Here is a 14,948-nt window from a genome sequence, read left to right as displayed (position 1 = left end):
ACAAGACCAGGTGAAGACAATGGCTTTATGACCAGACAGGAAGGCGCAAACATGACAAAAGATAACAGAATTTTGAATAACATGAAATAATCCCAAATCAGATCAAAACAATGCAAAAGCAAATCTAAAAGTTCAATTTATACACAAATAAAGACAATATTAATACCTCCCAATCCCATTAACTGCTTCACATGCATCGACAATGAAAATATGACAATATTATGGAGGGAAAAAAAGCTCTGTGAATTTTAAACTACACCTGAGAGGATTTGTATCATTTAACTATCCATCCATCTAACCATCCATCTAGTTTCTAAAATGTTTATCATCCATCAATGTTAAACGGAACAATAATCGCCACGGTCCCTTTCAGTCGTATTGTGTCCCAGAGTATTCCTAGAGAGAGAGGAGAATGAAATGGAATATGTCATCTGTTGAAAAATATACACTGAAGCTTAGTCAACGTTTCCAGTGTTGAATTACATAGCAAATACTGTGGAAATGCTGACATTTTCATTTTGTATTCTTTCTTCTCTACATTTCACTAAGAAGACAAGGTTTTGTTAAAGAAAAGGCGCATTTTGTGTCCTTACCATTGTATTCCTGGAAGCGACAATTCTCTGTCAGCCCATCTACAGACTGCAGTGAATGTATCGATAGTACACCCTTCAGGTACTGTGGCGCTGCAGCTGCTGCAGCCAAACAGAAGAGAGTTGAACTCTGTTACAATAAAAAAAAAAAAAAAAAATATTACAAAAACAACAACAAGCATCTGCTCTCAGGAGAGTGCAGACATCTTCCAAGGTTAAGCTGGTTGCTAAAGAAAGAAAAAAATCATGGAGCATGTATTACCCCTCAAAAAGGTTTCATAGAAACTGTTTGTATAGTCTTGATAACTAACTAGCCCACAGAGAACAATGCAGTGGCAATCCATGGATAGGGGTAAGCAATTTTGCATGTACATGGAAAATAATTATATTTATATTTTCAATTGTCGAAACAACTGAAACAATAACCACAAAGGAGGAAGATATTTCTTAATGTTACGCTCATACAAAAATCAGTAACATACGTTCTGGTGGTCTTTGTGGTACTAATATGCATCCTGTTGTTATTCAAGGAGAGATTCCTGACCTGTTCCCAGACGATGAGGTGGAGAACATCATTGGCAGCGTGAGGCCAGAGGTACGCAGCTCAGGATTGATGGATACAAGAGAAAACTGCTGGAAGTTCTTCATCGACCGGGTTCGCAGACAGCTCAAGGTGAACTAATCAGATACTAAGACACGTACAGTACAAAGAGCTGGGTGTTCTGTTACTGTGCATTTCACAACTAATGATCCAGAGAAAGTTGTTCTTAGTGGCTCTCCTCGGGGAAGGCTGGGGAAACTTTGCCGTTAATTTGTCTCTCAGAACCCACAACCTGTATGATCTCTATCACCTCCCAATATAGTTTCAGTATGCTGCATCTCAACTCACACCTAATTTATGATTGCAGAATAAAAACATGTTCATAGTTAGGTAAACGTCTTGCTTCAAGATGCTCTCCCCAGACAATTTTCCCTTAATGATCTTTCAAAATGCTTTCATAAGCGGCGGTCTTTGTCATAAATCACTGGTGTGACCAGAAAAAGTTGCAGTTTAGCTGGAGTTTATTTCACAAACGTTTAACCATTTTGTTCCCCCTCGGGGCCTCGGGAATTCTAGGGGAGTTGCTTATCCTGTCAGTATTATCATGGAGCCCCATCACCATCCATATCCACTTCCCTGTTTCACTCCCAGCTCTCTACACTCCAGAGGTAGAGGAGTGAATAAATGAGGAAGGCAATCCCACTTGTCAGGCTCATGCCTGTAAAGACTGGATCTGTAACTGTGAAACGATCTGTCTGAATACATGGGAGGAACAGTTTAAAATAATGTTAGTGAGACAATACGATGGGTGTGTAACTCTGCGATACGTTGGAACAAAAGATATGTATTGTAGTAGTAGTTATTATGCACAATAATCATTACTAACAATGAACATACTACAAAATACTAAATATTCCTTGACCAAAGGCAGAATAGATAAGGAGCTAATTATTTTCTGTTGTACAATTTTCAAAAGACCAAAAATCTTCATACCCTTAACACATTGTGGGTTAAAGTGCATTTTTATTTGGTGTATGGGTAGCTTATAGCTAGAAATGACTCGAAGTGGCAAAAGATGCTGGGATATTAATAAGATTTTGATCTTACCTGAACATTTTGACGAAACAATCTTTTGCACCATTCTAAAGGCTCTTCGTAACTTCTCGTGTCATCTAGAGCCTTCTAATCAACTATACATTTTAAACATTGTCTATGCATGCATTGAGACAGGATATGGACAATGTAATTTTTGTTGAACTGTAAAACACACTGAAAATAGCCAATTCTCACTGCCTTTTTTGCCACCTCATTCTCAGCTAAAAAAAAAAAAATCAATCTTTCACTTGTTCACAATTGTACTTTTACTAAATGTGGCGAGCATCACAATAATTTTGACCTTAACTGTAATTGTGATTAGTTCAGATGTGCTGTGTGCTTGACTTTGTGCCAAGATTATGTATTGTTTAACTAATTTGTGCAGACAATAACCTGACAAATTAAATTATACTATATAAATAAGTAAATTCACATTCTGCCTTTTTTGAACAACCAATTACCACATAATAGAATAGACATAACCAGTGTTTGAGAAGAATTCTGCTAAGTTAAAAATAGATATACTGCTATGTTAAAAATAGATATACTATATAAATAGGTAGTAAATAACCAGTACAAAATAATGATACCAGTCATATAACTATACAATTTACAAGTGGGTCGTGGTTGCCTTCATGTTGTTAAAGTAGCTCTTATAATGTAAAAAGATTGGAAAAAAAGCTATGACTCTGTATTCTGTTTGTAATCCTGTTTACATGTTGCAGGGAGTATAGAGTCAAACCACCAATATGTATTTTTGTCGGCAGTCCTTCACAGAATTTCATAATGTAAATGGAACATGGCACGGTGGACGACTGGTTAGAGCGTCTTCCTCACAGTTCTGAGGACTGGGGTTCAATCCCCGGCCCCGCCTGTGTGGAGTTTGCATGTTCTCCCCGTGCCTGCGTGGGTTTTTTACGAAGAATCATCTTTTATTGTCATGAACATGCATGCATGCACACGAAATTTGTTCTCTGCATTTAACCCATCACAGTGAACACATACACATATACATGTTAGTGGAACACACTGGAGCAGGGGGCAGCTGTTTCTCCGCGTCTCCGGTTTCCTCCCACATCCCAAAAACATGCGTGGTTGGTTGATTGAAGACTCTAAATTGCCCGTAGGTGTGAATGTGAGTGCGAATGGTTGTTTGTTTATGTGTGCCCTGCGATTGGCTGGGTGTACCCCGCCTCCTGCCCGAAGATGGCTGGGATAGGCTCCAGCACTCCCGCGACCCTAGTGAGGATAAGCGGCTCAGAAAATGGATGGATGGATGGAATTTCCCCGTCAGCCCAAAACTAGATGTTATTTTTGTAAACACCTTACCTTGGACTCATGGTTGTCAAATAAAAACAAATACAATACTTACTGCAGTAATGAGGAATTGCTAACTAAATTAAACCTTTTATACCCACATTTAAGCAGTCGGAAATTAATCAAGCAAAACAGTGAGCCAAAACAGTCAACTAAAAGAAATGTTTCTTTTCAGGAATGGAAGTAAATAACTATGATTTACATCTTAATTCAAGAAATAACAATGTGCTTTACTATCTTTGAAACCTTGCTATTGATTGATGACTGGTCCAGGGTGTACCATACCCCACTTCTCGCCCTAAGTCAGCTTGGATACGCTCACCCACTACCCTAATGAGGACATGCGGTATAGAAAATAGAGGGATTGATTACTTTTTGGTAATTCATGGATAACAATAATTATCATATTTCAAGAATGAAAATATAATTCAAATTGAAGAGCTTCTACATACATGTATATTTGCTATTTTCTCCACTCTCCCTAAACTTTGTAGGTGTACTTTGTCTTAATGAAATGTCCTTTTAAATAGAATAGCAAATGATCAAAGTGAAAACTAATAAATACATGAGAAAAAGCATACATTTAGATCTTTACTTTTTTCCTCAAAATGTTAGCTCAAGCAGCGGAGCCAGCAATGTATTATTACAAAATGATATTGGTTATATATTCTTATGCTTTGTGTGCAACTTGTGGCTTCCCTCCTGATTGAAGCGCCTCGCTGTGTCAAAAACATGTTTCAGATAATGTAGGATTTGTCTGCAGTTATCCGAGTTGATGATGAACAGAGGGTCCTTTGAGTTTGCCTTCTGTACAGTATGTTTGTTTCTTTAGCGTGATGGAGCATCTGTTTGGGCCTCACAACAAGCCAGCTGTTAGTCGCCAATCAGTCCTACATAGCCCAGAGCTCACTACAATCTTTTAATTCACATGCCTGCCAGAGGGTATATTTGCTTAATGATGCAACTCAGAATAATTTATTCTCGGTTTCCCATTTATCATGTTGATTGTAGAGAAGAACTAATCATTGGTGGATCCAACGTCATACGTTTTGTGTGTGTGTGTGTGTTGTCTTTCTGTGTGCGATTGCTAGGTGGCTTTGTGTTTTTCTCCAGTTGGAAGTAAATTGAGGGTTCGTAGCAGGAAGTTCCCTGCCTTGGTCAACTGTACAGCTATCGACTGGTTCCACGAGTGGCCACGGGAGGCGTTGGAGTCAGTCAGCCTCAGGTTCCTGCAGGAAGTGGACACTATTGAAGTAAGAACTGCTTATATTGTAGTATGTATTGTATTTATTTCTAAGGGACTGTTGCTTGTGCTTTGTCCTCATGTCTGCAGCCCCAAGTGAAGGAGTCGGTCAGTAAATTTATGGCGTACATTCACACGAGTGTCAATCAGACCTCGAAAGAGTACCTGGCCAATGAGCGGCGCTACAACTACACCACACCAAAGTCTTTCCTGGAGCAGATCAAACTGTATCAAAGTCTGCTGGGCCAAAGGAGTAAAGACCTAAGCAGCAAAATGGAGCGGCTGGAGAATGGCCTGCAGAGGCTCAACAGCACCTCTGCTCAGGTACATTACCAATATTCCTCTTGTTTCATTAACCTTGTGATGAAGTCACAAGACTAAATGTATGTTATCGTCATAAACCATCTGAAACACTTTTTCAAAGTCCTGCAGGAGCCTGGCTTTTTCCCTTTACTTGTTCTCACTTCACAAAACTGCACATTCAGACTCACTCGGACTAATTTCATACAGCAAACTCATCTTTTCCTGCAAGTGCTCTGCTTCCTCTTCAAGTCAAAAATGTGATTAGCGACTAGTCGACGTCATGCTCTTAACGGTATTGTGGAGTAGTAAAGTCGACAATTTGACTAGTCTGTACAAGCCCTATCGCCAAATGGTATGTTTTGGTTCGGTTCAGGTCGGTATTTACTAATCTTCAATGGCTAAAGGTCCCACAATATCTGATGGGAAACATCCCATTTTTCAGAACCCCTTTGTTTTAAAAAAAAACAGGTCGCAGTGCTACACTTTGTTATCCTTGCTGAGGGTGAACACATTGCTGTCCTCTGACTGGCCGACAGAATTCTCTGCCATTGTCCATGTTACAATGGAATGGAAAGACAAAAAGTGCCATTTAAACAAACGGTATTGAACCGAACAGTACCAAGTGATGGAAACGTGGCTTAATAGAGTATCTTTCTCTCATATAAAACATGGAGAGCTTCTATTTTGTTTCACAAAACAACCATTATTTCTACATGATCTTTTATGGTTTTTATTTTGTTGCTCATAAAGTGAGATTGTATTTCATCAATAAAGCACAGAAATGGGAGACAGCTTCGGTAGCTCAATATTGTCAATATTATCTACATGCACTTTCACTTCTACAGCACCTGATCAATTTTTTAACATCATAAAAAAAATCGATATACACTTCCCTCTAAAATCATTTGAACAATGAGGCCGATCCCTTTACTTTTGTTGGAGACCGAAAACATTTGGGTTTGACATCAAAAGATGCATACGAGAGATCAACCTTTCAGGTTTTGTTTCCAGATATTTACATCTGCATCTAATGCACATTTCAGAAGATAGCACCTTTTGTTTTAACCTACACATTTTTGTTTTTAGAAAACGTATTGGAAATGAGTGACAGACAGGTGTGTTTTGTTGCTTAGGTGTGTCCTTTATATTGGTGATGGTATCAACACATACTGTGCATTTAGAAATTATTTTCACTTATTCCACATTTTGTTATGTTACTGTCATGGGTGTGTGTTCTGGTTGTTGTCTTCCCCCTGTCTCGTACACGCCTGCTCCTGAGATCATCTTCCTCACCTGCACCTCGTTTACCCTAATTACCCCATGCATTTAACCTCGTGTCTCATTCTTTCTGGTCGCCAGTTCGTTGTACCTTGTTGTCACGTTCCAGCATTCCTTGTTTCCACGTCACCAACTTATAGTAAGCCTAGACCCTTTTCTGATTATTGACCTTGCCTTTTTGCCTCACGTTTTTTGGATACTGTTGCCTTTTCGGATTACCTACCTGTGTACCGACCTCTGCCCGTTTATTAAACCTCTCTTTTTGAAACTGTCCATTTGAATTGGAGTCGTGCATTTTGGGTGCTGTCCTTTGTTCCGTTCATGACAGTTACAACCCTGTTCAAAAATGGAATAAATTCATTTTCCCTCAAAATTCTACACTGAACACCACATAGTGACAAGAACAAAACCACATGGACATAACTATTCACAGCTTTTGCTCAATACTTTGGTCAAGCACATTTGGCAACAATTACAGCCACATCTTTTTGAATATTATGCCACAATCTTGGCAGTTTTGCCCAATCCTCTCCTCTCAAGCCTAACCAGGTTGGAGCCATTGTCAATTTTATTCAGAGATATTCAATCGGATTCAAGTCTGGGCTCTGACTGGGCCACTCAAATACATTCACAGTTATCCTGAAGCCACTCCTTTGATAACTTTGCTATGTGCTTAGGTTTTTGGTCCTGCTGAAAGTTAAATAGTCACCCAAGTCTTAAATCAAGAGGGCTCAGGAGCAAGTTTTTGTCCTGTATGTCTTTGTACATTCCTGCATTCATCTTTCCCTCAATCCTGACTAGTCTCCCTTTTCCTGCCACTGAAAAAAAAATAAAAATTATATTCCCACCACTATGCTTCACTGGAGAGATGGTATTTGCTAGGTGATAAATGGTGCCTGGTTTCCTCCAAACACGATGCCTGGCATTCACGCCTAACAGTTAAATCTTTGTCTCAAAGAATATTATCTCCCATGGTTGAGAGAGTCGTTCTGGTATCATTAGGCAAACCCAATGTGTCTATTATTAAGGAGTGACTCCCGTCTGGCCACTCTACCGTACAGGCCCAATTAGTGGATTGCTGCAGAGATATTTGTCCCTCTGGAAGCTTTTCCTCTTTCTACAGAGGAATGCTGGACACCTGACAGAGAGACAATTGGGTTCTTAGTCACTTTCTTGACAAAGGCCTTTCTCTAATCACTGAGTTTAGATAGGCTGCCAGCTCTTGGAAGATTTCTGATGCTTCGGATTGTTTTGCATTTACAGATGATGGAGGCCGCTGTGCTCAATGCGGCCTTCAAAGGAGTAGAAATGTTTCTGTCGTCTTCCCCAGATATGTATCTCGAGACAATCCTGTCTAAGAGGTCTACAGACAATTCCTTTGCTTTCACTATTGGTTTGTGCTCTCACATGCACTTTCAGCTGTGGAATCCTATATATAGACGTGTGTGCCTTTCCAAATTGTGTACAATCAACTGAATTACCACAGGTGGACTCCCAGCAAGCTATAGAAACATCAAGGACAATCAATATTGGCAAAAATTTTAATGTTTCATTTGTTTATCTACGTGTCATTATGGGGTGTTGACTGTATAATTTAAAGGAAATAAATGCATTTATTCCATTTTGGGATAAGGTCATTACTACAAAATGTGGAAAAGGTGAATCATTGTGAATACTTTGTGGATGAAGCTGCTGTCACGGTGGTCAGTTGTTTTTTGGTGGCATGCAGGTGAAAGACAGGTTGACTTAAGCACACATAAGGCAAGAGACTACAGAGGAAAGAAGTAACAACAAACCATCACAAAAGAAGAATACAAAAATTTTGTAGCTGTAAATACCCAGAAATCAAATATATGTTGCTCTTTTGTCTCGTATTCATCTTTTAATGTCAAATCCAATTTTTTTCTAGTCTGCAGCAAAAATAGAAGAATTTGCCTCATTCTTCCAGTACAGTTGAAAGGGGTGTGTGATTTAAAATGATTAAATACCTGCAGAGGAAGAGATGATGAATGCACCTTATCAAAGCCACAACAACATTATGTGCAGTATTGTGAGTAGTCTGTTATACGGCATTGTAATAAAAAGCAAAGAGGAAGGTTTCAATCATAAATACATATTTCCATGCATGCAGTAATGTTGTTGTTGCATTAAATGTTATAAGACACCCAGGAAGAGAAACTTAAACTGTCATAAAAAGGACAATCTTTATGCAAGCATAAAAACGTTACTGCAAAAAAGTTTCCTCAGCAGAAAGATGTTGGCCTATATGGTTCACACAAACACGCACACACACACATGCATATTAATTATCCCTATAAAAATAATGGGCATAAAAATACATTTTAAAAAAATGGTTATCATATCAGCACCTTTGCAGGAGAGAGATAATCCAATCTTTAATTTAGTAAGCTTGTTTGTGCAATGCAGTGCACAGACATGCACATAGTTTAGTTTTCCATTAATTGTTTTATAAGAATCTGTCCTTCTGAACAAAATAACACTGCTGCAAAAATATGTATAGTACGTACAAAGTGGAGGTGTCTCTGCATTTAAAGCGAGAGTCCTCTGTCTTCATGCCCTACAGTTTTACAAGGAATGAGAACAGCCCACCCCAGCCACACGCACACACACATACAGTATATGAGGATTCGTTAATGGAGAAGCCTTTTAATTAGAGAGCAGACTCTTTGCTGTAGCAAGCCACCAGTAATGCACACTGTGCCAGTTGACGCATCCATACCACCATAAGCACTGTTATTTAACATTCAGTGCAGGAGGTTGTGCAGCTCACCAGGGGCTGCTGTGGTCATGATAAACAAGGACCACTTGGGTTAAAAACAACACTAAAAGACTGTAGGACATGCTGTGTGAGTGTGTGATTCATCCACTTCCCAGAGGACATTATTTGTGTGTTTTCCTCTACATTTGTTTGGAGGTTGTGTCTTAGCTTCTTCAAAAGTGAATTATGTTTTTGGTGATTAATGTGCGCATTTTTTACAGAAGTAAGAATGCTACTTCTACAGGCAGGCATGATTATACTAATTGTACAAGTTTCTATTGCTCTAGTGGTACTACAACCCCAATTCCAATGAAGTTGCGACTTTGTGTTAAACATAAATAAAAAAGGAATACAATGATTTGCAAATCATGTTCGACCCATATTTAATTGAATAGACTACAAAGACAAGATATTTAATGTTCAAACTTTATTGTTTTTAGCAAATAATCATTAACTTAGAATTTTATGGCTGCATCACGTTCCAAAAAAGCTGGGATAGGGTCATGTTTACCACTCTGTTACATCACCTTTTCTTTGAACAACATTCAATAAACGTTTGGGAACTGAGGACACTAATTGTTGAAGCTTTGTAGGTGGAATACTTTCCCATTCTTGCTTGATGTACAGCCTCAGCTGTTCAACAGTCCGGGGACTCCGTTGTCGTATTTTACGCTTCTTAATGCGCCACACATTTTCAATGGGAGACAGGGTCTGAACTGCAAGCAGGCCAGTCCAGTACCCACACTCTTTTTCTACAAAGCCACATTGTTGTAGCATGTGCAGAATGTGGTTTTGGCATTGTCTTACTGAAATAAGCAGGGGCGTCCATGAAAAAGACGTTGCTTGGATGGCAGCATGTTTCTCCAAAACCTGTATGTACCTTTCAGCATGAATGGTGCCTTCACAGATGTGTATGTTACCCATGCCATTGGCACTAACACAGCCCCATACCATCAAGTTGTTTTAACTTTGCATCCATAACAGTCCGGATGGTTCTTTTCCTCTTTGGCCCGGAGGACACGACATCCACAATTTCCAAAAACAATTTGAAATGTGGATACAGAACACTTTTCTACTTTGCAACAGTCCATCTTAGATGTGTACATGTCGGGCCCAGAGAAGCCGGCGGCGTTTCTGGGTGTTGTTGATAAATGGCTTTTGCTTTTGCGTTTCAAGTTGCACTTACGGATGTAGCGCCGAACTGTATTTACTGACATTGCTTTTCTGAAGTGTTCTTGAGCCCATGTGGTGATATCCTTTACACATTGATATCGGTTTTTGATGCAGTGCCAACTGAGGGATCAAAGGTCACGGGCATTCAATGTTGGTTTTTGGCCTTGCAGCTTACATGCAGTGATTTCTCCAAATTCTCTGAACCTTTTGATGATATTATGGACCGTAGATGATGAAATCCCTAAATTCCTTGCAATTGAGGAACATTGTCCTTAAACTCTTTTCTATTTTCTCACGCACTTGTTCACAAAGAGGTGAACCTCGCCCCATCTTTGCTTGTGAATGACTGAGCAATTCAGGGAAGCTCATTTTATACCCAATCATGGCACCCATCTGTTCCCAATTAGTTTGTTCATTTGTGGGATGTTCCAAACAGGTGTTTGATGAGCCTTCCTCAATTTTCTCAGTCTTTTTTGGAACGCGTTTCAGCCATAAAATTCTAAGTTAATGATTATTTGCTAAAAACAAAAAAGTTTGTCAGTTTGAACATTAAATATCTTGTCTTTGTAGTGTATTCAATTATAGGTTGAACATGATTTGCAAATCATTGTATTCTGTTTTTATGTTTAACACAACATCCCAACTTCATTGGAATTGGGATTGTAGATTTAATAAATAAGAGGAATAGGAGTATTTTAAGAAATGTATGTTACACAATATTGATATGATAACATTGGAAAATGCTGCAGTGATTTCAGCTTACAGGCAGTAGAATTCATTACTTTATGTGTTACATACTCACAATGTAATAAGAGCCACGATGTGAAAAGAGAAAAACAGCACGGTCCCATTTGTACTGTAGATCGGAAATGTTCTGATTATTTATTTATTCATTTTTTTTGTAGATGTTCTGGTGCGTATTTGTACTTGGAGTTGGTGTATGCATTTTAGTTAGGGTAAGATATTATTTATAACTATAATAAAATATATAATAATATAATAATATCTTATAATAAACATTTGTCTCCTAAATTATAAGACAAATGTTAAATACCGTTGTAATTTTTGGTTTCACTTAAAAATCAGCATAGATAGCAAGCAGAAGCAGCATCGCCAGAAGTTACATCATCGGGAGATAGGAAGTTTACAGCAACAATTGTTTGTTGCATGCTGAAGTTTTTTTGCCCCCAATATCATTGTTTGAATGCCTTTTAATCTTCATATGCATAGATTTCGAAATTTTTGACAGCTAACAAATGTATGTGTTTAGCAGACATTTGTTTTCAGTGTTTACATGCAAACGATAACAGAAACGGTGTTCAAAAACATTTCTCTTGAGACTGGTTTTCCAGTGTTGGCGGCCAAACACCGTTTTTATTCATTTTCATTCATTTCCATACATCCATCTTCTATACCATACCACGTGTCCTCTTTATGCTCACGAGTGAGTCGGAGCCAATCTCAGCTCACAATGCCAGGCCGCGTACACCATGAAATGCGTGGCATCCTTCTGCTGGAACTTATTGGGTTGAGACAGAGGACTGAGACAGAGGCTTAAGAGGCACCAACAAGTCCATATGTGTAGACCAAAGACAGGAAAGTCTAGTACTGATGATCTAAATTCACAAGAAAGCAGTCCATACAACCCAAAGAGCACCACAGAAGGAAAAAAAAAACAAACAAACGTAATTGCAAAATACAAAAGTCTAAAAAAGATGTTACAAGATCACAAGCATTAAGAAAAGGCAGGAAGTGTGACACAAGCAGTGACAAGTAATTTCTCACATGGGAGGAAAAGGAGGTGGTTTAGGGTCCGAGAACACACAGGACCCATTAGAGCTGGGGGAAAATAAGACAGTTTTGCTCCCTTGTTTATACAACGGCAGCATTTTGGCACCTGGGGATGCTAACTTGTGAAAACAAACTCAAAATGAACATTTTTAAAAATGGTTGTGTTACCATTGCCATCTAAACACTGTAAATCACCCATCTTTCAAAATGGAAGAAATGTAAGGATGTCACATTCAGAACCATAACAGTGGAACATGGGGCTTGTGTTTGTGTGTGCGGCTGACCTTGATAATGCATCTACTGTGACGTGTTGATTACTGATTCAGCTGAGACACATTATGCCCATAACGAAATTTTTTAACCCAAATATCGACAGGTTAAAGTACTGCAAAAAAAGAAAAGCCGTTGTTGTGAATGGTACGTACTTGGCATGCATGATACAGTGTTTTCACTTTCAACTCTGTGAACAGCAATTGTTTTGATGTCGCCTGTAGGTGAAATGTTTTAAAGATGCAAAGAAACAAAACCTGCCATCTTTACTACCGGTAGGTTATTATTGTCTATACCTACCATTTAATTCACTGGATAGGGCATGGGATCCAAACAATCAGGTCGATAAGAAAAAGAAAGAGAGGCATAAATTACATAGTTTTTCCAGTTCTTTTGTTGTTAAGCTTGTGGAGGGAGTCAATGATCAGACCAAGAAATAAGTTCACTTTCATATGAATCAAATGATCAGTCATACAACCATCTTTTTACAGCATGCTGGAATTCAGCCGAACAAATCAAGCAAACATTCTGCCTTCTCGCTGGATGAATTGTCTAACCCCTTTAACCTATTTCTCAAATCACCCACGTTTGTACAAATTGTAGGGAAATTCCACCTGTTATCTCTCAAGAAAATTGACCTTGATCACATTTGTAGCACTTGGTTGGTGTAAAGTGTGAAAACTGTTGCTGAAGCGATGTTTAAGACAATGGTTAAAGATATACAGTAATATCTAACAGTTACCAAAATGAATTCACTAAACGGACACCACAAGCCCCAAGTCAGCTGGGATGGACTCCAGCTCTCCTGCGACCCAAACAGCAGAAGCAGTAGTAAATCCATAAACAGATGGGCAAATGGCAGATTTGACCTGAACAATATATTTTTTATTACTGGAACTGCACTTGGCAGATGTGTAGATTTAAAACACATTTTACTGAAAGGCCCCAATCATCTAACATTTTACTTAGTTTGCGAACTACTTAAATTATTATAAACACCCCTCAGTAAGATAACATCTTGAATCTGATTTGATAAGAAGGTGCAGTTGTTGCTTACTAAGTGTCGATTTTGGGTATTTGTCAAGGACTAGTTGTAAGGAATGGAAAAATGAGAACTGTTTGAAACCTGCTGTGATTGGCTGGCGACCAGTTCAGGGTGTTCCCTACCTGTCGCCCAGAGTCAGCTGAGATAGGCGCCAGCACACCCGCGACCCTAGTGAGTATAAGCGGGACGGAAAATTGATGTTTGAAGCTGTTTGTTAAAACTGGGGAGAGGCTTAAATTCTATAGTATAAAAAAAAAAAAAAACACAAAGCCTTCTCACATGTATTGAATATCACCCATGTCATGCGCCAATTAGTTGGGCCTGTTTCCCCACCTCCCCTCACACTTTCCTCCAGCGTATTCATCATGTTGATGGCTCACTTGGTGCTCTTCTGTTTGACTGAATCCATTGCATAGTACTGTCACAATCTGAAAAGGCTGTCTTGCCTGCGGACTGATTTCCTGTTTTTTAATTAGCTGAAAGACAAGCATGAAAAACAGTCTGTTTTTATTTCCCCGGTGCAGCATTTTGATGGAGTCACATGGTAAAGCAAACCCTATTTGTCGAGGAGTTATGAGGACTTTGTAATCCCCTTAATTTCTCCTTATGGCTGTCCTTTGTCTGAGCACGTGTGTTTGATTGTGTCTTTGTGTTTGTACTGATAGCAGCTCATATCGCAAATCTTTCCATTTTATTCCAGATATGCATGCCATTCATTCCTACTTTTCCCATTATCTTCTTGCACAGAATAAGATTTGTCCTGATATAAGCTTAAAGGTCACATGAATGGTGCCGGGCCAAATCCTGTAGGGCACAAAATGTTATCCGCAAAGGGTGAAGCCCCTTTGTCTAAGCTCATTTGTCCAGCATCCCGAAAATGCCAAATCATCTTTGTTGCATTGAGAGATTTGGAAAGATGTTTAGGTTCCTGTCATCTAGCTCATGCAAATCCCTTGACACTATAACTTTGAATCCAACATTGATACAAACAAAAATAAAATGACCACACTGTCAAATAATATGGATTCAATTTCATGATAGCAAAACTCCCTTAATACGCTATTCGTGGACATGCCACTAGGGATGGTCAATTATATTTTGAATGGGGTAATCGAGGGAATCACTCCCTGAATGTTCTGGATTCCTGTTTGCATGCCAGTGTTGTGATGAGCAGAAAAATACCACTCAAAGTTGTGCCATCGCTGCCTGGATGTAAAGTCCCCTCAAAATGTATTGGAACAGTAAGGCCTATTGTCTTCGATGTGTCATCAAATGATGAACATAAAACAAGAGACCAACATTTTGGATTTTTTTTTTCCCCCCACGTATGGACATCCCATTTGGATACACAACTTAGAGAGAGAGAGAGAGAGAGAGAGAAGGGAAGAAAAAAAAAAAAAAAAAAAAAACACTTATTTTACACAATAATTTTTCATGTGAGCGAAAGTACAGGAACATGTCACTGATAGGTGGGTTTGGTTATTTTGTGTTCTTTATACATAACTGAAACATCATTGACACTA

General features: G+C 38.9%; 1 protein-coding gene across 11 annotated transcripts in view; it reads left to right on the top strand.

The window, feature by feature from the left end:
* dnah9 (dynein, axonemal, heavy chain 9) overlaps nucleotides 1–14,948 on the top strand; it is a 177,882-nt gene that overhangs the window by 92,998 nt on the left and 69,936 nt on the right. For all 11 annotated transcript variants that reach the window (XM_061705528.1, XM_061705525.1, XM_061705527.1 and 8 more), the window contains 3 exons: nucleotides 1,121–1,263; nucleotides 4,635–4,796; nucleotides 4,877–5,110. In XM_061705528.1, coding sequence (XP_061561512.1) covers nucleotides 1,121–1,263; nucleotides 4,635–4,796; nucleotides 4,877–5,110 — 539 coding nt within the window. The remainder of the gene's footprint in view (nucleotides 1–1,120; nucleotides 1,264–4,634; nucleotides 4,797–4,876; nucleotides 5,111–14,948) is intronic.

This window comes from Phycodurus eques, chromosome 19 (genome assembly GCF_024500275.1).
Source record: "Phycodurus eques isolate BA_2022a chromosome 19, UOR_Pequ_1.1, whole genome shotgun sequence".
Classification (NCBI taxonomy): Eukaryota; Metazoa; Chordata; class Actinopteri; order Syngnathiformes; family Syngnathidae; genus Phycodurus; species Phycodurus eques.
The sequence above is the reverse complement of the archived record's forward strand: the minus strand, read 5'-3'. Positions and strand labels throughout refer to the sequence as shown.